General features: G+C 37.3%; 1 protein-coding gene across 3 annotated transcripts; it reads left to right on the forward strand.

The window, feature by feature from the left end:
* The first annotated feature begins 531 nt into the window (after nucleotides 1-531).
* On the forward strand, nucleotides 532-13,968 carry bub1ba (BUB1 mitotic checkpoint serine/threonine kinase Ba). Of its 3 annotated transcripts, none has more exons than XM_073856471.1 (17): nucleotides 532-643; nucleotides 893-1,015; nucleotides 1,573-1,742; nucleotides 2,998-3,098; nucleotides 3,202-3,329; nucleotides 3,423-3,448; nucleotides 3,756-3,837; nucleotides 3,938-4,021; nucleotides 4,099-4,329; nucleotides 4,634-4,758; nucleotides 8,293-8,430; nucleotides 8,513-8,601; nucleotides 8,698-8,856; nucleotides 8,938-9,074; nucleotides 13,097-13,232; nucleotides 13,456-13,571; nucleotides 13,692-13,968. In XM_073856471.1, the coding sequence occupies exons 2-17, from the start codon at nucleotides 912-914 to the stop codon at nucleotides 13,804-13,806; spliced, it is 1,941 nt and encodes a 646-aa protein (XP_073712572.1). In that variant the 5' UTR covers nucleotides 532-643; nucleotides 893-911; the 3' UTR covers nucleotides 13,807-13,968. The 3 variants fall into 3 exon arrangements, with proteins under 3 accessions (XP_073712572.1, XP_073712574.1, XP_073712573.1); XM_073856473.1 differs by having other exon boundaries at nucleotides 13,695-13,968; XM_073856472.1 differs by having other exon boundaries at nucleotides 543-643; nucleotides 907-1,015.
* Nucleotides 13,969-24,159: the final 10,191 nt, after the last annotated feature.

A 24,159-nucleotide genomic window follows, 5' to 3' on the forward strand; every position in this document is an offset into this window, starting at 1 on the left:
ACCTCAAATCTATTTAATGATTGGATTCCACAACTGATAACAACACAACACATACATACAAGACAATACAGCGTTTCGTGAAGGTGTAGCAAGTGAACACAATTTTAATTTAAGAAACTTACTTTTGCGCTTCTGATTTGGCTGTGAGATTCGCTGAGAATGAATTGGCTGTGAGAATTTTCATTCCAAAATGGCAGCCGCGCTACTGAAGCGCCACCTAGTGACTGTTGCCAAAAACGAATCAGAGTTTCCTCTCTTGTTCTTCTATACTCTTTGCTTGCACACAAACCCTGATGAAATATATTTGTGCACTTATATAAAGTCCGTACATACTTGCATTTATAATACAACATAATTGCAATAACATGTAGTAAACACTGCAGTAATGTTTGAAATGGAAAGGAAAATATTAAAATAAATAAAGTAATTAATATTTAAAATGCATTAGATTTAAATACACTTTTTAAATAATAAACTTTTCTAAAAAGTAAAGTAAGTTTTCTAAAAGTTGTTTTTGTGCGTTTCTGACAGCGGTTCCTGACTTGTGACGTAATGCGTAACATCCGCCTGTACGTCACAGTCACGTGGTAACATTTGAAATAAAACCTCGAATCGCGCAGCCGTAGCAGACAACAACACTGCTGTAAGTATTTTATTCAAACTACGTTTAAAAAATAAATGGTTTATGCTTTTCGTTTAGGTCGTGTTTGTATAATGTATATACACTAATGTAATGTTTAAATACTTTATATATATGAGTACAGTGACTGTTACGTGCTTGTTTGCAAACTGACAGAACGTTAACGTTAGCTTATTTAGCTCATGTTTTTATGTTTAGGTTGTTGTTGTTTTTTCTTTTAAAGTGAACCGCATTTCTTTATTTTAATCACAGGTTATATCGCGTAGGACTCATGGCATTAGGGTTTGAAAAAGCAAAATGCGATTTACCACGCAACAACAACAACATGATGTTGCCTCAGAAGATGGACGATCTCGCGATATCACCTCACTGGAGGTAAGAAATCACCGATACTATTGACATTTAAAGTTGAAATGATCAAAATGAAATATAATATTTAATTTAACATAAAAGTAACCTGTCTCCAACAGTACATTATCTAACATACGATTGTTTATCTGTCGCAAACACGGTGCTAAGTAAGATGCAACCCTGAATCAATAAAATCAAGTTAAAACTAGAAGAAATGACAAGAAGTTAACATGCATTAATAGTCATTTAAATCATTTTTTTCACCAATACTGGGTGTGTCAAAGGTGATATGAGAGAGCCAATGTATGTCCTATAGTGTTCCTATATCTCAATTGGTGGCCATTGTGTAATTATCAACGTCAATGTAATGGGTTCGATCCCCAGGAAACACATCTGCTAATAGAACATGTGTAAACTGAATGCACTGTAAGTCACTTTGCATAAAAGCATCTGCTTAATACATAAAGTAGTGTCCAAACGTCCAGAGACCACATAAGTGCTTACTTTAGGCTTATGCCAAATTAAATTTTTAACACAACAACTGGTGAACTCAATTTTTGTGATCTTGTGTTTTTCCAAAGCAACCCAGTAGAGAGTTTGGTGTCATCTCAGAGAAGTCAAGAGGAGCAGGCTGTGGCCCAACAGGACGCGAACGTTCAGATCATGTACTGCAAAGATCAGGTGTACCAGGGTGATAAAGAGTTTTCCATTGAAGAGCTCAGAGCCCAGCGTTACTACAAAGCTTTAAGTGGTATGTGAGAAAAGTTACAAATCTAGATTAGGATGACTCAAATAATTACTTCAATATTTGGGTGTGTCTACACTTAAAACCCTTCGTACACCTTTATGATGGCAGCCAGTTATGCCTGGGTCCACCTTCATTAAAAATCTGATAATTTACCCACATGTCATCCAAGATGTTGATGTTTTTCAGACGAAAAGAAATTAAGTTTTTTAAGGAAAACATTTCAGGATTTTTCTCCATATACTGGACTTTAGTGGACCTCAACAGTTTTAATTCAACTTCGTAATACCGCATAGGCATACACACCAAACGCGAGTTCAACGATTTGCGCAAGTAGATTGCATACAAAGTTAATGCAAAGACATTCCTCGCATGGGTCGATGCGAATGACGCGATATGGGCGCTATTCGTTTCAAACGCGTCTTCGCCCAAGTTGAAAATATTCAACTCGAGCGAAAAATTCGCATGACACGAAGTTAAATCCCGCGATTTATCTAAAGCGAGTAACGCGATGCCCCGCGTTTGGTGTGTACGTAGCATAAACCATCCCAACCGAGGCAAAAGGGTCTTATCTAGTTAAACGGTCTACATTTTTTGCCAAAAAATAAAATAGCTGGACTCATACACGTTACAAGGCGTTATTCAGTCCCTCCAGAAAAACGCGATTGTGCGATCGCGCGATATATTGCATAATCAGCCAAAGTCCGCATATGTATGCGGGGCTGCATTTTCGCCGCATTAATTACATATTTCCGCGCACAAAATCTGCGGGGCTTGCATGATTTCATAATCCCTGCATTTTCGTAGCAAAAAGTCACATATATATTAGCAGAAAGTTGAAAAATTTTGCATTTACTTCCCAAAAGCGCAGCCGTGTCCTCTATTGCCATGGGAACGTTATGAAGTGACGTGATTATGTGACATGAACATCATTGCAGCTTTTGCAAGTTTTCGCAAATTCCTGCAATTCCATCGCTTTTTTAAGAAAACCTGACGCAAAATTGAGGATTTTTGCCCCCAACAATCACAAAAAAACTGGTTATTGTTTTTATCTATTACGTTTTGGATGTACATATCTATATCTTTTTAATTAAAGTGCGCAGTGAACTCCATTGCCATGAAACTCCTGCTCACACCATTCATTTCATATTTAGTCCTGGCTGTCCTAGCCTGCCAGTATGGTGGCATAAACCGAATAGGTCACATGACATTTGGACCTCTATTGCCCTTTTAATTGTTTTTATGATCTTTTCTCTTACAGATAAAGCCATACACCTAAACAAATTAAAACAGGACCTAAAGTTTCAGATCGAGCAGAAACAGAGACTTCTACAGCAGAAAAACAGCGCTGCTACACAACAGGTCAGTATAGATATTGCTTTGGTTGCTAATGTTTACATATATTATATTTAACATACATATTATTAATGTCAGGTCCTGTTTAACCATTTAATTGTTTTGTTAGATTGTTGGTGAAGATGCCGATTCATCCATCCAGACCTCTGAAGGTGAATGTCAGTCTGCGCCCACCGAGATGAGATCAGCGCCGTTCAAAATATACAGCGAGCAAGAATCAGACGTTAAGAGTAGAAGGTCAGACATCTGGTTAGACATCAGTCGTCGTTTTCTTTATAGACTGCATTGAAAGTTTTAATCTGATGGTTTTGTTGTTTCTTTGTTATTCAGCTCAGTGAGTTCAGACATGACTGAAGGTGGGTTACTGTTTTTCCTAGTGATGCTTTGGTTTAATTTGAATAGTTATAACTTATATTGGTTATTTATGCCCTTATGCCTGATTCATGAGTGTTTAGGCTTGTTTGAATTTATGTGGTGTCACTTGCAAGAACCGACAGGCGGATGACGTCAAAGTACCTCGAGAGTGATTTGAGAAATCATAGGGAGAAGCCTAATTTTGTAGTACTTCAATGTCATCTACCTGTCGGTTCTTGTGGTGTCGCTTGAAGTCGAACACACCTTTTCTGTTCAAAAGCATGATGTCATTTCCTGTGTGTGTGTCAGGTGGAAGTGACCCCAAACGGCAGAAGATGACGACATCAAAACCATTCACCGTTTTTGATGAAAATCCTCAATCAAACAAGATGTAACAATCCTACCGTTCTTTATTCTCTCTTTATTTTAGTTTTCGATGTGTTCTTTCAGCTTATGTAATATTCCCAATCTTCTCATGTTCCTTTTTCCAGGTCTTTCTCCACAAACCGAACATCTTTAAAACTGCCCACATTGAGTTTGAAACCTCCAAAGGCAAAAGCAGAGCACTCCACGGACAGAGTAAGATCAGTGATTGACAGATTTCAATTTTGTTTTGTCAATTCGTAGCGGTTTGACTATGTCTGGTCTTTTTCAGAGAGGCGTCCATCTCACGATCTGAGGAGCCCATCATCAACGGCCACTGGAATAAAACCGTGTGCCGCAGTCCAAACGACACGTGTGAATTCGCTCGTGCGGCTCAACTCGCGTCAACGCCATTCGGAGGACCGGAGAGACAGAAACTGACAGAAGATCTGAGCACGACTGCATCTGAAGCTCCTCAGGCGTCGAACTCTGATGTCATCACAGAGACCAAAAAGCTCAGGTACTACACTACAATCAAATCTAATTAATATTAAGTTATGTTTTTGGGACATTTTTGTCTTTATTAGATTGACAGTGTGATAGGAGAGGACAGGAAAGTATAGGGTGGAGAGAGGAGTACGTGATCATCAAAGTACCTTGACCCGGGATTCGAACTCCGGTCGCTGAAAGTGTGTCTGCAATATATGTCGGGGCACTGCCCACTACACCATCAGCTCTCACATGAATTTATATTTATAAGTTGTGTCAATAATATTGATTTTGTTTGTATATATAATATATACTTTAATGTGTTTTTGTTCTAGCCCTATTCAGGAGATCAGTCATGACTGGGGATCCACTTCAATCGCCACCGTTATACAGGAGACCATTAAAGATAACGCTGAGATCAGTCCATGTGTGGAGATATCTGAGATGCCGCCTGCAGACGGTAAGAAATGAAGATCAGTGATTGGCTGTAAATCCATTTCAAAATGATGTTTGTAGTTCAATCAAAACCCTCATACTGATGTGGCACATTTGTATTATTTATTGTGAGAATGTTAATTTAGGAACCTATAGTAAAAAAACAGGTCTCCCAGCCTGGTTTTAGCTGGTGTAGCAAGCTGGTCTATGTATTTTGGTCACTATAAGCACACACCAATTTTTACTCTCAGGAGAAAACCATCCAAAAGTTCATCTTGTCACAATCCATTGTCCATTAAACATATCCTTTTAGACTGTATTACATTTACCCCTGTGAGAAACCATTTTTACTCTGTTGATACTTTTGAAAAGGTTTTTAATCAAGTGAGCCCAAACATGGTTTTAAGATTTTTAGAGGAAAGAATACCTTTTAAACATCTTTTTTAATCTTCCTTTGATTTAATTATACTTTATTCTCGCCATGAATATAGCCTTAGAAGCTGGTATGGCGTTAAAAAGAAAGAAAGTCACTATAAGCTAAACCACCAGCTTTTACCAGCTACCGCAACCTTAAGATAAGTAAAAACAGCAAACCATCTTAAACTGGTTTTAGCATTTTTTTTTCAGTAGGGACAGTAAGGATGTTATTACTGTATGCTGGATTGACTTCTTGTGCGCTTTTGACCACTAGATGTCACCTTGAGTTTATAGCTTTAAAATATGAAACGGAAAACTAAAAAATAACTTATCACTTTGTAAGACACGCTATGATGAAACTTATAAAAGAAAGTTTTTTTTCTGCACTGTTGTACTTCATTAACTCTTTCCACACCAGAGTTTTTTTTTAAGTTGCCAGCCAGCGCCACCATTTTATGATTTTCACCAAAGTTTCATGCATTCCTAAAAATGTTCTTTTATAAATATATAATTAGGGCTGTCAAAAGATTAATCGTGATTAATCACATACAAAATAAAAGTTTGTGTTTACATATATGTGTATGAACTGTGTGTAATTATTTTGTATATATAAATACACACACATCCATGTATGTATGTAATATTTATGTATTTTTTAAGATTTTTAAATATTTTATATTAAATATAAAAATATATACATAAATAAAAATGTATACATGTATGTGTGTATTGTATATTTATATATACATAATAATTACACACAACACGCACACAAATAGATTATACAAACACAAACTTTTATTTTGCATGCGATTAATTGCGATTAATCTTGTGACAGCCCTATACAATATATATCAATTGAAAAAACAGACCGTCTGCTTTCAAACAAACAAACAAACAAAAAACAGTTTCATCCTATCCTCATTTGTTCACTTTTTATCACCTCTAATATAGGGGTGGCAGGGTTTCCAGCAGAAAATTTGTTAGTTAAAGGAATAGTCTACTCATTTTCAATATTAAAATGTTATTACCTTAACTAAGAATTGTTGATACATCCCTCTATCATCTGTGTGCGTGCACGTACTGCGACGCTTCGATAGCATTTAGCTTAGCCCCATTCATTCAATGGTACCATTTAGAGATAAAGTTAGAAGTGACCAAACACATCAACGTTTTTCCTATTTAAGACGAGTAGTTATACGAGCAAGTTTGGTGGTACAAAATTAAACATAGTGCTTTTCTAAGCGGATTTAAAAGAGGAACTATATTTTATGGCGTAATAGCACTTTTGGGAGTACTTCGACTCGGCGCAGTAACACCCTCCCTCTTCCATTATGAGAGTGAGAAGGGGAGCGGACTTTTCAGGCGAGTCCAAGTACTCCCAAAAGTGTCATTACGCCATAAAATATAGTTCCTCTGTTAAATCCGCTTAGAAAAGCGCTACGTTTTATTTTGTACCACCAAACTTGCTCGTATAACTACTCGTCTTAAATAGGAAAAATTTGTTTGGTCACTTCTAACTTTATCTCTAAATGGTACAATTGAATGAATGGGGCTAAGCTAAATGCTATCGAAGCGTCGCAGTGGGCTCCGGCGCTTGCGGGCACGCACACGGATGATGGAGGGATGAATCAACGGTTCTTGGTTGGGGTAATAACATATTTTGGTATTGAAAATGAGTAGACTATTCCTTTAAGGTGGTATGGTTTCCAGGGCGTGGTAATCAAAGGGGGCGGGGCTTATGCGTCATGATAAAAATGAAAATATTTTCATTTCAAACACTCAAATAAAAATTAATTTTGAAAAAACTATGACAGAAAATGAACACAAACTAGATTATTAATGAATTAAATGTTTTTAACAGATACCCCTAACGAAAATAGCTGCGTGATGAAGTGAAACTAAAGGGTTAATAAACACAAACTAAAGCAGATGTTGTAGAACGTCAGGCGAGCAATGATAGATGGCGCAACAATGGTAAAAACTTATTATTTCCCACTATTAATTACATTCTTAAAGGAGTGTAACTACTGTAGCATGTAAATAATGTACATAAATAATGTGAGCAAGAGCGCTCAACAATTATATCGAATCAACAGGCACATGAAACCCTAGCTAGCAGGTTGCTCAAACAACAAAATCACCAGCTAACTCATTTTAAATTTGCAAGAACTATAGACGAATACAATAACAGGCTTAATTAAACCCAAAAATAAGTCCACTTACAGTTCTCACGGACACGCGTTTTATCAACTGGCTATCCTCCAGACGTGACAGACCATGTCTTTATTTCATTTCGGTGGTGTGGCGCGCGTGCACGCTCATAGTATGAAGCGCTTCCACGCTATTCTCCGAGATGTTTTATCAACTGGCTAGTTATCCTCCAGACAGTGACGGTCCGACCACGTCTTTCTCATTTCGTCCGCGCTATTTTACGAGATGCACTTGACGACCTTTTGTGCAGCAATTTTTTTTGGCAACCTAGTTAAGGCGGTAGGGTTTCCAATCTTAGGCGGGCCGCCCGAACTGCAAAATGCTACGGGAAACCCCGGGTGGGTTTCTTTAAAAATACACAAATTTTAAGCAAAAAGCTGAAATAATTGCATTTTTGTAAAGGACTTTTGTTAGATTCAGAGCGATGATCAAAACATACACTAAGTTTTTACAGTTTTTTTATCAGTGGATGCTTCAGTGTTTTATAAGTTGGGTAAGAGCACCACCTAGTGGATAATAGTGGAAATGTGGATTGCCATAAAAACTTTGGAGGAAAGTGTTTTCTCTTAATTGACAAGATAATAGCAGAGAACGAGTTAACCAGTTTGGTTCAATACTATTCATATGACATATCATATATAAACTGAAGTCATTTTTTGGATTTTAAAACAAATAGCCTAGACTGTCCATCAGTAAGTCTACTGGTTAGAGAGTCGGGCTTGTATTGTGGTTAGAGTATCAAGGCTGGCAGGTTGCGTCTGAAGTGCCCTTGAGCAAAGCACCTGTCCCCCGTTGCCCCCATGGTCTGTAACATCTTGTGATCCATGACAATGCCAAATTATTAAACTAATTAAAGAATTTGACCAATGATTTGACACCAGATGTACCTTGAATTATATAATCACCCATGTGTTTATGCCCATTTCAGAAGTTAAAACAGAAGATATCTGCAGTTGGGATGTGAGAGCGAGGTTGCTTGACCAAGTGGACTTGGGGTCTTTTACTAATTTTCATCGTAAAACTGGACTTTTGCCTCCAGCCAGCGGCAATGATGACCTGCTTCTCGGTATCTTGAAATCTTATCTACTCTCACAATAATGTTTTCCCTATAGCGTTGAGGGTTTAATGGAGTTTTTGTACACTTTCAGATGGGGAAATGCTGTATTACCGCAGTGAGATGGGGAGACGGGAGGACTACACGCTGTATTCATCTATCACTGGCACTGTAGTTTTAAAGGTGAGATTTGCGGTCCATCAACACGTATAAAACACATATGCAGTCATCAGTAGTCTTTGTAAAGATATGCAAGATGATATGTACTGTTTTGTACAGGTGGACTCCTCTTCAGTGCCCTGGGATTTTTTCATCAGCTCAAAGATCAGAGCTTCATTGTCGAGCGATGAACAGGACGCTGATGTGCAGATCTCCTGTTATGTTTATGACAATGGATGCGTGACTCTCTGGAGGATTCCTCATGAATACACCATAGAGGTTCTGCTTTCTCACTGTCTTCTAACAAACTTTTTGTTTTTCAAAGCTCTTATTGTTTTTCATTATTTGCTCCATATGTAGGATCTTGAAGATGAGTTTCTTGCGAAGAAGAATCTTCCTCATTGGGTCATTCGATTACTGGAGATGGTGAAGCGGATTCATAGCTGTCACATAGTTCATGCAGGTCTGAAGACAGAAACGCTGTACTTTTACCACAGGTACAGTAATACTGGGTTTTACCCATAGACTGTAAAAAATATGGACGTAGTGTCCTTGATGTCACCTGTATGTTTGTGAAGAGCATGTTTCAATAGTTGGCAGAGCCTGCCATCACCATCATCGCAATGTCACTACAGATAACCGAAAATGGCCAAAGGGGTGGGACGTGGGTGGAGATGAGGTGCCTGGTTGTTGAAACCTCGCCCACCAAGCTCGACTGTAGTGACAGCAGTCTCAGTTTACCCATCACTCAAGTGGCCACACCCTCAATTATGCAGAAGTTTAAGGCTTAATATAATTTAAATGGATGAGTTACAAAAAAATCACCCCCCTCACAGTTGTCATGAAGGGCAAAATTAGCTATATAGACCAAAAAACACCAGGCTGTAAACAGTATTTTCTGCTGTTAAATTGGGCATTTTAAAGAGTACCTATTGTCCGATTGACGATTTTACATTTCCTTTACTGTGTAAGTGTGTAGTACAGTGGTTTTCAAACTGGGGGCCCCCAGTTTTATGACATTTTATGAAATACATTAATTTATCATGAAGTTTGTGTAATTAAACCTAAAAAAATAAGGCTACTAACCAAAAGCACTACTTTTTTGTATAATTTAATGATTTTTTTTAATTAAAATGTTGAGTTTTAGAACCTTTTTTTTTTTGTCACAAATTTTCTTTGGGGGGCCGCGAAGGAATGCACCGTACACAAGGGGGGCCGCACACTGAAAAAGTTTGGGAACCACTGTATTAGTACATGTTAATGATATGCAAAAGATACAAACCCTAAAGTAAACGATGACACAAGTTATTGTCTCCAACGTAAATCTCTTTTTTGGACTACAACAAACACACGGATTGAGGCAACAGTTTACTTCCTGGGTTTGGTGATGTAGACAAGATCGACATTATCATAATTCCTCCCGCTTCAGACGCACAGCCTGTAAGTTAACTCCTGTTAGCATTGCATTGTGAGCGAATCTTTCAAACATGGTAAGGAGCGTCACATTTCCTGCTGACGTCAGGTATTCAGGCCAATCACAACATACAGATTAGCTGGCCAATCAGGCACACAGAACTTTTCTAATCCGTGTGTTTCAGGAAGACAGGGATATCTGGGTCTACAGAAATGTAGGTACCGGTATGTGGAAAATAATGTGTTTTTTGAACTGTAAACCAAGCGAATACATTGTATTATACCAAATACACAATAACATTGTTTTTTAGCAATGAAATAGGTGCACTTTAACATGGATATGACAAAATCTTTTATCATTATAGCGATATATATCACAATGTTTTATGCCATTACAATCTTTAATACCATTCATAATTTTTGTCACCAATGTCAATATCACAAAAAAACTTATGCAAGCCTAAAAAATAGAAGAAAAAAACAAACAAATAAAAAACAAAACTCAAGCTCACTGAAGATAAATGGCAATGAAATAAGGATAAGAAATGAATTACAAATAACAGGACAAATAACTACTAATGAGAAACGTAACATACAATGTGTAAATGTATTATATTGTAAAATATCTTTTTAAAGGTACAAAAGTGATTTAGTCAAGAGCAGTAAGCGATTTTCTCTTACTGCTGTTTAAATAACATGAATGACAGACAGTAAAATTAGGCAAAGTTCCCTTTACGACCAAAGTCCGATTCAACATGCTGTTACACATGCGTTTGCCTTTTCAGCTGTTTACTTTTTCAGTTGTTAACTTTCTCTTAAAGGAAAACACCACCCTTTTTCAATATTTTACTATGTTCTTACCTCAACTTACATAAATTAATACATGCCTATCTTTTTTCAATTCAATTTGTACAGCGCGTCGTGAATGTGTTAGCATTTAGCCTAGCCCCATTTATTCCTTAGGATCCAAACAGGGATGAGTTTAGAAGCAACCAAACACTTCCATGTTTTCCCTATTTAAAGACTCTTACATGAATAGTTACACAAGTAAGTATGGTGGCACAAAATAAAACGTGACGATTTTTTTAAGTGGAAGAGTTGGAGGTTCTGCAAACTAAGTGCTATTCCGCCATACAATATAGTTCTCTTTTATCTGCGCAAAAAAATCACCACATTTTATTTTGTGCCACCATACTTACTCGTGTAACTACTCATGTAACGTCTTTAAATAGGGAAAACATGGAAGTGTTTGGAGGCTTCTTGGGTGGCGTGAATTGAGCATTGCCGCGGCAAACGCGCAAGTTGAAAAATTTTAACTTTGGCGGAAAAACGCGCCGCGTTAACCAATCAGGAGCTTGCTTTAGTAGTGACGTGATTACAGAAAGCGAGCGGAGTCGCAGAAGCCCCTCCCATGATGCGAATTTCCACATGAATGTCTCGATGACTAGAATTTCATGTGCAAATGAAGCGAGTAAACTCAAACTGTTCAAGCGGCAAACGCGTTTTTGACGCCTCAAACGCAGCTGGTGTGAAGGAAAGAATGGTGCTAGGCTAAATGCTAACACATTCACGACGCGCTGTACAAAGATTAAGTGCACGCATTGAAAAGGGACGGGTAAGTATTAATTCATCTAAGTTCAGGTAAGAACATAGTAAAACATTGAAAAACGGTGGTGTTTTCCTTTAAGACCTAAATGGCCGTGTTTATGAGGATACTTGCAAAGAGGGGCAATTTGACACATATATTAGAGATGCGCGGATGGGCTATTATTTTATCCGCAACCGCACCACAAAGCTCATCATCCGTCCGCCATTCATCCGCACCAACGTTTCTGACCAGTTTTCAAAACCGCACCCGCCCGCCATCCGCTGACTGGGCGATGCAAGGCGCTGCTGATGACAGCCGCGAGACTAGAGCTCTAGAATATCAGCAATGAACCCGATCGGCACACATGGGACAAAAATAAATAAATAAATAGCCTAAATTAAACGCACAAATATAGCCTGCACTGGTGTCATCCTGATTTATCACTTTGTAAAACTTATTTCAGGCATTCTTTTTTGACCTTCTATTTCCTTTGTTTTTAATTCTCATTTTTTGAGTTTGCCACGTACCTCCTAGTTCGCCGGCGTTGATAAGAGCTGTGTCAAAATGCGTCCTCATTTCTCCGCGCTGTTAATGATAGAACGAATGGATCCTTAACAGCTGAGGCTATCCCAAACAATTAAAACCTTTATTAAATAAAAGTGTATTAGAAAACTTTTTATTGTCACTGTTTTAGTATTATAAGTTATGTTTTGTGTTAATATTATTCGGTTTATGTTGCGTATATTTCTAAGGTTGATTATTTGATATACTGTTGAATGGTTTAATCTACATCAATGTGTCATATTTTCTAAAATAAATTAATATTTTTCTGATTACATATTTATTTTAATAAGTCAGAAATGTCTCTGCTGTTTATTGCTGACAGGCGCGGTGGGTGCTACTGGGGGCGCGTGCAACAGGTGACGCAAATTATGGGTCCTCAGAAGGCTAGACCGTCTCATTTCAGTTCGATTCGCGAACTTCTGAGCCTGCCACCTTGAAAGACAGAGTGCTCACCTTTTAAGGTCGCATGCTTAGAAGGACACAGCTAATAACAAGCAGTCGATCCGCCACCCGCCTGAATTTAATTAAAATATTATTTTTCGTCACGTCATCCGCCCGATCCGCGAAGTCCGCGGCTGTGACCGCCAACCGCGCATCTCTAACATATATGTATTTAAGGCCAATAAAGCGTCAAAAATGCTCAATGATACAGGGTTTGCACGCTCCTCTCACATAAAAACAAGTGTGCGCATATATCTGTTGTTTGTGTTTCAACAGCTGAAGCTTTAAACTGCGGTGCTTAAAAACATGCCAAACGTATTGTTTTCATGACCACACGCACAGCAGCGTGATGGGAGTGCATAACCTCGAAAGAGACAATAGTCCAAAATCTGTACCGGTTTAATCTACCTACCAGTTTATCACCCACCCCTATTTTCCATATTGTTTAGTACAAACATGCCAAGTAGTGTAGTGTTGATGTTAAATTAAATAGTTTTTTTTACCTGATAACAGTGACATCATGGCTCTGGATTTCTCATCATCTGTGGACCTGCAGCTGCAGACTGATGTGAAAACAGCAGAGGTTTTGTCTTCTGCGCAGGATTATATTAAACAGGGTCTCCTGATGAAGTCTGCATCACCTTATCAGGTACATTCACGTCTCTAGTGATGTTCAGACGGAGAAACTGAAACCTAGAGGATGTGCTAACTAATACACAATACATCTTATTCCAGTTTCAAGTTACCAGGCTCACATATTTTGTTGCATGTTGTATCACAAGTCTTGCATTGATCAATAACAAACATTCATTGTTTTGTTTTATCCCCAAAACTGACTTGTGATCCAGTATTTCACTTCTTCTCTTCCACAGGTGGATCTGATTGGTGTGGCAGAAGTCGTGCACATGTTAGTATTGAATCGGCCACTTAAAGTGGTGCATGGAGACTCGGGATGGAGTTTAGATGAAGATTCTGATTCTCATCACAGGTACCATCATCATCAAGTGTTATCAATGCACACACATGTGATGTCTACAGGGGTAAAGATTATTTTGTTGCGCTGGATTGAAGTGGTTTCTTGTTGAACCCCCGTGTTTGTTTTCTTCAGCAGTCCTGTAGATGCCATATGGAAAAACTTTTTCCACATCGTTCTGAATCCAGAGGAGCAGTCAACAGAAGTCATCTTATCCAGGTTGATTAGTGACCTGAAGAACAGCTATTAAATGACATGTATTTATTCTCTCACTCATTGGCTCTTTTAGACCAACGGCCCTAAAATATAAATTTTCAAAACTGTGTGTCTCGTTATCTAGTTCAATGAAAATGTTGTTAACTATTTACATTTGTATATTCTTTGTATTCATTAATAAACTATTTTGACAGCATATGCTCAATTGTTGTTTTATTAAACCTACATTAGGCATGATTTTAAAGGGGACATTTCATAAGACTTTTTAACAATGTCAAATAAATCTTTGGTGTCCCCAGTGTATGAATGTGAAGTTTTAAGGGAACACGCCCAGATTTTGGGAATTTAGCTTATTCAACGTATCCTCCACAGTTAGATAAGTCCATACATACCTTTCTCATCTCCGTGCGTGCTGTAACTCTGTCTGACGCAGCCCCCGCTAGCTTAGCTTAGCACAAAGACTGGAAGTGAATGGCTTCAGCTAGCAAACTGCTCCCAATAAGTGACAAAATAATGCAAACATTTTCCTATTTATGTGTTGTGATTTGTGTAGTAATACCGTGTACAAATAACAAGGTGATATGAGACACAGCTATCTTTTAACCATATACATACTGGGAACTATATTCTCAGAAGGCGAAGCACTGCTACATGGGCGGAGTGATTTGCACAACTCTGACTGAACTCTCTGCTCCTCACCAGGGGCTTCTCGGGTGCTGCGAGCAAATCACTCCGCCCATGTAGCAGTGCTTCGCCTTCTGAGAATATAGTTCCAGAGATCAGGGAGCTCGTCACTATCAGTGCTGAAGCTGAGATCATTCACCAACAAGACAGAACAGCGCATCTCACGCTCCTTATGATCTTATTATAAACTAAAATGCAAGCACGTGGTATCTCCAGAGAGAAATCATGGATAATTAGCAAACATGAGACGCTGTGAAAAAACCTACCAAGTGCAGGACTTTAAATACATCACGTATGTTTACGGTATGTGTATGAACCCACGCACAGATTAAAAAATCATAGGCAATGTAAATTAACCAAACATTTTCCGTGTATTTTCTGTGTGAAAATGGATAGTGTCTTGTAGGGGTGTGACGAGACACTTAATCTACGAGACGAGACAAGATTTTTACATTTTTTAAGAAATCTTCAATGATAAAATAAATGAATGGGAAACTGAAATCACATTCTTTTTAAATGTTTAAACTAATCAAGGACTTTCCCTAACAATTATTTTGCCAATTGATAATGAAGTATTTTGATATTTTTGGTAATAAAAATAGACCCAATTTAGCAATAACCTTTAAAATTATATAATAATGATGCAATAATAATTTGTTCAAATAAAGTATCAAAACAAGTAAAAACACTGTGACGAAGGCTTGTTAGCCGCAACGCGTAGGTGTATTTGTCACCTGTTTTTAAAGATTAAGCCATGTGAAATAAAGGCTTTTTAACTATTTCTACATTATTCGAGTGCCTTGGAGATTTCTTATATATTGACAGTAGTAAGTGGCCTTTGTAATAAAAACAGCATTATGTATTATAACAAATGCCTGTAGGGGGCGCTAACGGATCCGCTTTTGTTACTTTCACTTTAGAATCTAAACTTTAGCCGCTTACTTTTAACCAAACAACGTTTAAATCCATTTAAATCTTTAATATTTGTCCAATTCGTTACAACAGAAATAATATAGCCACTTTTATTCTTGATCAAGAACATGCAAAGATAAAAGCATGTAAACTCTGAGTGAGGTTTTAATCTGCTAAGACACTTCTGACACTTCTGACACTGATCAACAGACAATCGCAACGTAGACAAACATTATTGGAAGCCCAAACAAAAAGCACATGCAGTAAAAGACTGAATATAATGCATGCACACTGCGCTGGAAAAGATTTAGCCAGAAACTGAACTTTATGCTGATAGTGACCGTTTCTCAAACAGAAAGCTGCATCCTCCGGAGGTTGCATATGCAGGCTGTATACGTCATCAAGCCTGGTTTATTTCAGTTAACTGAGCATTACATTCTTAAGTCATAAGCTTATTACAACAATTTACGATTAACTTAATATAATAGTAAACTTTATAATTGTTAATATTCTGTAATAAGACAGTCTACAAATGCGACCTCCAAAGGATGCAGCCTTTTGTTTGAGAAACGGCCAGCATTTCAAATCCCCGAGAAATCTCGTGACATAATTAATTTCGCGATACATATTTAATCTCGAGATCTCGTCACGAGATCTCGTCACACCCCTAGTGTCTTGTGATTGGCTGTTTTGAAAAAAGCCCCCTTTGCTGTGTGTTCCTGGGGGCAGGGCTTACGTTAATTCTCGGTTGTAGGCAATCCAGTCATTTGCTGTAGTTTTTAGGAGCAATTTCTGTTAAGTAAATATCTCCCATGCATTGAACTTTGAGCGTTGTAACTTTGCAAATGGACAAACAGCAACATTACACACTAACTGTAGTTAAGAAAAGTTAAATCAGAATCAACTACAAGAACACCTTTAAGATACAAACAGAAATTCAGGAAACGTGCACAAAATGGTAACAATTTTTAGAACAAAATGACGACTTCTGACAAAAGTCAGTATTTATTGTAAACTCTAAACACATCTTGAACTCTTTTGAGGAGACTGAAGCAGTCATTAGATGAGAATTAGAAATAAGAATTTCATTTCATTTAAGAGACAACAACTAATCTAATGGTGGCCTAAGACAGTACTGTATGTATAGGTAAGTAGCCTGTTTGTTTGTCCAATGTTTATACTGTAAACTGTCTTAACCTTCATATGTGTGTGTATATTTTAACACAATGTCACATACAGAAATAAACAAAGACAGACACGCAGACAGAAGAACGAGCAGCTGTGTTAAGGAGTACAGATGATTCGGCCCACATGTTTCTCACACTGTACATACAGTATGTTAATGTTTGATGTCTCATGGGGAGGAGTCCTGAGCTCTTTTGCAAGTTAAATAACTTCTGTCAGAATCACACTGGAAGATTGAGTCAGGAGTTACTCTCATAATGTGTTTATGTTTAACCAGGTTTATACACTTGTGTTCTGTAGCACAACTCGCTGAATGTTGTAGAGGGCAAGATCACCTGATCAACCTCCTGTTATAGGTGAGTTACTTGTGTGTTTGTCTAATGCTAGTTAAGTCAGCAGCCATGTTTACACTAGAATATATCATATTATTTCTGCAGTATGGGTGCTGTATAGTGTATATTATGGTCTGTTTGCGTGAAATATCTGGATGACTTATCCTGGCTCTGTTCGGAATTAAATACTGCTTACTGAATGTTTTCTGATGTATACTGATTTTGTAAATACTATATGAAGCAATCTTTGCATTACTAAATATCTATTATACAATATAATATCAGCTGCACTGTCAGACAAGAAAGGTAAAGAAATGGCCCCTACCTGTCACTGGGGTGGTACCAAAAGAGTTCATATTAGTACCTCAGAGATACACATTGGTACCATACTCTATATGTGTATCTGACTAGACCTTTATAAAGGGTACTGCCCCAGTGGAATCATTTTTTGTTGGCAATTTTTTTTATTGACAGTGTACTTTAAAATTTCATATCACTTATCCACCAGTCTTGTGTACAGTATGCAATTTTCTTTCATTTTCTTCCTAACCAGTGGCGGCCGGTGACTTCAGAGGGGCTCGAATTCAAAATATGTGTTTGTATGTGTGTTTCTCGTTATGCAAGACACTAACTTAACAGTAAACTCTGATTACACATGAAATTACAGTATATGAGTATTTGGCAAAAACAAGCGTTTTTATACTTATACGTATTTTACCAGTTGGTTCAGTTCGTATAATTTGAAACTCCACCCCTAACCTCAACATCACAGGGGCGAAATCAAATCGTACAAAAACTTATCAATATGCTCATACATTAGCCACCTCGTAAAATGCATACAAATTCCTGTGAAATTGTATTGGTCACAGGGGACACTTAAAAGCAAAAACAAATGAATTATTTTGTTAACTTTGTCTTATAATTCTTACATGTATGGGTAGCACTTTTTCCAGTATGTGTACTTACCTTGTGAGAAATATGTTGTACTTAAATGTGTGGTACTTACTTTTGAGTATCCACATGGTGGTTAAATGGTATCATTAGTGTACTTACCAGTGGTACATACTTGGTAGTTATCATGTAACTGTAGATAAGTACTGGGTACATACTTATAGTGTATCTATACTTTAACTAACGAGAAACACTGGACTTACAAATGAATGTGCAATGTAAGAAGTTAGTACTTACAGGCAAGTGTCGGTTAATGACAGGTTGCTTATAGTGTACATAATATGATAACTAATAACAAACACTAGTAACTAATGACTCTAGATAAGTACTGGGTAATACCAGATACATACTTATGTATACAGTAACTAACAAGAAACACTTCTGTACTTACAAATGAATGTGCAATATAAGTTCTCCACAACAATGCATCTTATTTTATGGTCTTACTAGATAATATAACTCATAGTGGCATATGTATACTATGTTATATCTTTGGTGGTAACAACTATGTAATAACTGTGTAAAATGCAGCACTTTGTTTTACAGTCCCATTTTCATGCAGTTACTATGGACCTACTACGTGAATGTACCCAGTAGTTAATGCGTATGATATTCAATGCTTGGGTTTAAAAAGTACAATAAAGGAAAAATATATTAAGTACAAAAATGCATATTAGTAATGTTTGGTATTAGTTATCATATACATACACTATATGTGCTGCTTATTAACACTGGCCTGTATGTAGTACACCCTTACCATGTACATACTTTTTGTATGCACAGTAGTGTTTGTTATGAGTTATCATATTATGTACACTATATGTACATGTCATTAACACCACACTTGCCTGTAAGTACTAACTTCTTATATTGTACATTAATTTGTAAGTACAATAGTGTTTCTTGTTAGTTACAGTATGCATACACTGTAAGTACCTGTCATTAACACACACTTGCCTGTAAGTACTAACTTCTTATATTGCACATTCATTTGTAAGTACAGTAATGTTTCTTGTTAGTTACTGTATACCTACACTCTCTAAGTATGTAGCTGGTATTACCCAGTACTTATCTAGAGTTATATAATAACTACCAAGTATGTACCACTGGTAAGTACAGTAATGATACCAATTAATTACCATGTAGATACTCAAAAGGAAGTACCACACGTGTGTCTGTAAGTACAACATATTTACCATACATGGTATGTACTTTGTAAGTACACGTATTGTAAAATAAAGTGCTACCCATGTATTTTAATAGTCCAGTGGACTAGTTACATTGACTAATTAATAAAACTGTAATAGGTCATGCACATATAAAAATAAAATAACATTTTTAATAATACCATATTGAGGGGTGCAAACCAGAAATGTGTAAGTGACATTTCACTAACTTTAACAAACAAAAAATACCACGGGTTTGATCTAACTTTTTTGATCATTTGATCACAATCTTTTATAATTTTTTTTATAAATTAAGAATTCACTTGTGTCCTTTTTGCAGCAGAAAAGCTCATCATTTTATTTATATATACATAGGCATACATATATTCATTTCAAACAAAATCTCACATACGCCCTTCTGGTTCTCAGCCCTCGATATCTGTATATTTAATAATTTTCCAATTTTATTTTCTTTTTTCACGTAAAGCCGCTTTGAAGCAATGCAACATCGTAGTAAAGCGCTATATAAGTAAACTTGACTTGATATACTCGGCTGTATTGTTTAACCTGCATGTCAGTACAAATCTTTGCACATAAAGGGTGTGTCACAAATTCTTCGATGGATGCAGAAATGTTTCAGGCGTCAGTTTTGCACTACTGGGTGATCTGCTTTAGCTCACTTCAGTGCTGTTAGTTTATTGCTTTGGAAGTTCCCTTAGATATCTCAAATAGTTTAGAGGGGATTCATGCGTGACTGTTAAATAAGCCCAACACAAAGGTTTGTTACTTGAGCTTCGATCAAAATGTAAAAAACTAATTGCATAGTATTGATTTGATGCTCAGATGTTTTGTATTTTGATGAGAAACATTTTTAGGATTAAAATGTCATCTTTGATTTTCTGACTCGAATCACTTGTGCAAATCTCATCTGAAGACGCAGGAGTATTAAAGTCCGTTTTTTAGGACAGAGATATCACACTCTCAGACAAAAGGGAGGTACCTTTTCAAAAAGTACCTAAAAGGTGCAAATTGGTACCTCAAAGCTATGGCCCACATGGAGAGCTTTACATCCCCTGTAAACGCCCTCGAGCACACTACAAGTCTGTTACGTTGTGATTCAGTTCTAGTAAAGACGCTCCCAAATCCCAAGAACATGCAGCGGCATGAAAGTCTGCATGTTGACAGGAGAAACTTCCCGTGTGTGGAAGTATGTAGGAGACGTCCACGAGGTTAAGTGAAAATCACAGCGACGCGCCGTTTACTTAACCAGACTCCGGTGTTATCCGATCCTCAGGTAGGACACATGAAGTGTTTTCTCCTCTTTATCTCTTTCTTTCTTTCTTACACTTTCCTGAACTAAAAAAGGCATCCGTCTCCGTAGGGGGAGGGATGGTGTTGAAAGTCTTTGTTGGAGTGACAAAGAAAGAGGGAAGGTTGGGAGAGGTGAAGCAGTACGGGAGACAGACTCTTGATGAACGTGTGCCTTAATAAGTCAGCATGAGCGATCCGGATTTGTTCTTGACTTTCTGGTTCCTTTGACCCAAACCTTTTATTTTTGATATGGTTTAAGCAGGCACTTCATACAGAGGATCAACAGACATGAGATTGTGAGTTTTTGTTACCTGTTGGGTCAAATTAAAATCATATCGCAGGTCACATTTCATGCCAATATCAAAACAAAGGCAGATGTGGTTTAACGTTCTTAAACACAATCGTTTTATTTCCTTCTAGTTTCAAACCTTTAGACTATATGCCTGTTAACATAATGTGACATCATGAGTTTGGGTTTGATACATCGCTATTAGACATTTTAAAATCTTTTCATTCTTAAATCTTGAGTTTACAAAAATGATCTTGATGTCTTTCAGAGTCCATCAGGTTTCTCTAATGGATGATGTTGTATTTTGCGACAGCCTTCAGGTCCTGATGCAGAGGAGCATCTCCATAACACAATGTGTCTACCATTAGATGTTAACATCAAACCTTAAAAAACTTAAACATGTAGTTTTGGCGTATTGATTACCATTGGCCAAACCAGGATTTTACTACAGTCACCATGGTTTAACAATGGTGTTTGCATCACAACCTTGGTTATTTGGTGGTAAGCATGATTTAACTATACCATAGTTTTTGGCTTTTAACTGTAGTAAAACCATGGTTAATTTTCATAAAGTTCTTATAGTGGATGACACTTTCATAAAATCTGACTAAAGCGTCTGAAAAGCTGATGTTGTTTCCAGAGTTTGTCAAATCTCTGAAGCTTGTCCTCCGGTCTCTTTCACCTTCATGCCCACTAACTCAGTTTTTTAAATCTCTGTACATCTATAGCTGTTCGGTTTATTAATAACATTCACTTTTTTAACCCAATTCTAGTTATTTTACTGTTGCTTGGTATTTTATAAAGTCCTTAGTATTTAGTAAGGCCAATTTAGTATCTCAATTCATTTTATCTTTGGACTGTGAGGAGAAAGTGGAGCACATGGAGCAAACCTACACCGGCATAGAGAGAGCATTCAATAATACCTGCACTGTCAATACTTCACCTTTTTAAAGTGGACCACAACTATGGACCAGTTTCTCTAACAGTGTAATTTAACCCCTTCAGACCTGATGTTTTAGGTGTTTAATCTGTGTGCCTTATTTTGATTGGTTAATCAGCATTTCTTTGTTTGAAGCACAAAACATGTGACGTCCATTCCAGTGGACGCAGGGTCTGAAGGGGTTAAAGGATTAGTCCATTTTCTTAAAAGAAAAATCCAGATAATTTACTCACCACCATGTCATCCAAAATGTTGATGTCTTTCTTTGTTCAGTCGAGAAGAAATTGTGTTTTTGGGGGAAAACATTGCAGGATTTTTCTAGTTTTAATGGACTTTAATATAGCCCAACATTTAATGCTTAACTCAACACTTGGCAGTTTTTTTCAACGGAGTTTCAAAGGACTATAAACAATCCCAAACGAGGCATTAAGGGTCTTATCTAGCGAAACGATTGTCATTTTTGACAGGAAAGATAACAGATATGCACTTTTAGAGCACAACTTCTCGTCATGTAGATCCGGTCGTGATGTGCCAGCTGACCCCACACAATACGTCATGACGTTAAGAGGTCACAGAGGACGAACGCGAAACTCCGCCCCAGTGTTTACAAGTGGTTGAAAGAGGACCGTTCCGACGTTGTTGTATGTCAACTGATACTAATTAATGTCTTTGTGTCAGTTTATTGTTTAAAATGGTCCGCAAATGTGCGTTTTATATATGTAACACGTGACCTCACTACGTCACTACGCATTTACGTTAGGTCACGCTGGACCGGACCTAGACGAAAAGTTGTGGTCCAAATTTACATCTTTTTTATATTTCTTGTCAAAAATGACAATCGTTTTGCTAGATAAGACCCTTATGCCTCGTTTGTAATTGTTTATAGTCCTTTGAAACTCCGTTGAAAAAAACTGTTAAGTGTCAAGTATTAAATGTTGGGCTCTATTTAAGTCCATTAAAATTAGAAAAATCCTGCAATGTTTTCCTCAAAAAACATAATTTCTTCTCGACTGAACAAAGAAAGACATCAACATTTTGGATGACATGGTGGTGAGTAAATTATCTGGATTTTTCTTTTAAGAAAATGGACTAATCCTTTAAGCTTTTGTGTTTTTCAAAGACTTTCCACTGTGGCTTCTTTTTTTACTTTAAATTAGGGTATTTTGTGAGAAACCTGACCAACAGTACAGTGTCAGTTATGCGTTTCCTAATATAAACGTAACCTGTGTTTGCCTGTTAAAAGCAACCCATTCTCATGAAGTGCGTATAAATAGCACGCAATGTGAAAAGTCGTGATCTATATATACGCCAAATTTCAATTTTGCATGCATATGATACTTCATTCCGTTCATGTAATACGTAATCTTTAGTGTCGTTTCGTAATCGATAGGGAATGAGATAAAGCATATTTGGTGTTCTGTCCGATTGGAGGGTCTGAGCTTCGATTTTAACCCGAATCAGAGTATTCCCACCACGTCTTTAACTGGGATAGATGAAATTAGCTGAGAGTGAGGTGGTGGGGTGAAGGAGGGATGCTGCAAAAAACTGTCATGGGACAGAGGTGAGGGACAGCTATTCATAGGCACCTTTTCGCACTGATTGGTTGGATCACATGACCATGTCCCTTCTGAACTTAGTTAAATAAACTTCATTTTAACTATTGTCGCTTGGGTTTGGGGTTAGATTTGGGATTTGCTTTAGGATGTCATTTAATATACAGTATATAGATGGTTTTATCAGACCCACATGCGGTTACGCGTCTGGTAAGAACTTTACTTCCGGTTTCTGTTTGTTTAATGGTCTGACTAGTGGCTAAAAGAAACTCTGGAACAAATACCTTGTTTAAAACGAGGGGAGACGGCGATCATGCATCACATTTGAAGGGAGGTTTGGCAGCCAGTTTGTGTTTTGATTGTAATCAGAAATGAACTACTCTAAAGGACTCTGTTATTGTTATTGATTTTTAGTGGAGTTTACCGGAAGTTACGTGTGTTCCACAAAAGCCGTTTGTTTATGTTGTTACTGCTGAAACGATCTATAGGTTTCTTCATGTTTTTGTCTATTTTTAAACCATGGTTGCTCGGAGTTGGAGTTAGAATTGCGTTTGGGTTAAAATGTCACTACGTAACAAAAAGTTGTTCAAACCCCAAACCCAAGCGACAATGGACTGAAAAAATTGAAAAGCCAAAACATAAAACGACTATATTATATTATTCCAAAAGAATTGTCCTCATTCCTAGCAAGCGATCGCCATCGTTTCACTGTCTAGGTTAACTATAGACCCGATATAGTCCGGCTATGAGTAACCCACTTAAAGTCAAAATAAGCTTGAATTTGGTTCATGTGCTTTTGCCAAAATAACTGTAAGCAAAGCCAACAGAAGCTGTGTTCCCATTACCCATTAAATTGTGCAAATTGACATTGTGAATTGAAAATAAATTTCGCAAAAAAAATAATTTATGCTGACATGATGTAGTTTTTCAGGCAATTCGGAAAAGGTGTATTTCGCGAATCTGCAATGAAAACCTGATAGGAGTAATTCACATAATTGTTATTTAAAAATGACGTGGTATGTGATAAAACCACCTAAAAACATTTCAATACGTGTCTGCTCCCA

This window comes from Misgurnus anguillicaudatus, chromosome 18 (assembly GCF_027580225.2).
Source record: "Misgurnus anguillicaudatus chromosome 18, ASM2758022v2, whole genome shotgun sequence".
Taxonomy (NCBI): Eukaryota; Metazoa; Chordata; class Actinopteri; order Cypriniformes; family Cobitidae; genus Misgurnus; species Misgurnus anguillicaudatus.

Excerpts from the sequence above, each read along its gene's own strand:
- bub1ba (XM_073856471.1), top strand. The coding sequence starts at position 912 with ATGGCATTAGGGTTTGAAAAAGCAAAATGCGATTTACCACGCAACAAC. Across the intron at positions 3,838-3,937 it reads AATCCTCAATCAAACAAGAT|GTCTTTCTCCACAAACCGAA; the intron begins GTAACAATCCTA and ends TCCTTTTTCCAG. Across the intron at positions 13,233-13,455 it reads AGTCTGCATCACCTTATCAG|GTGGATCTGATTGGTGTGGC; the intron begins GTACATTCACGT and ends TCTCTTCCACAG.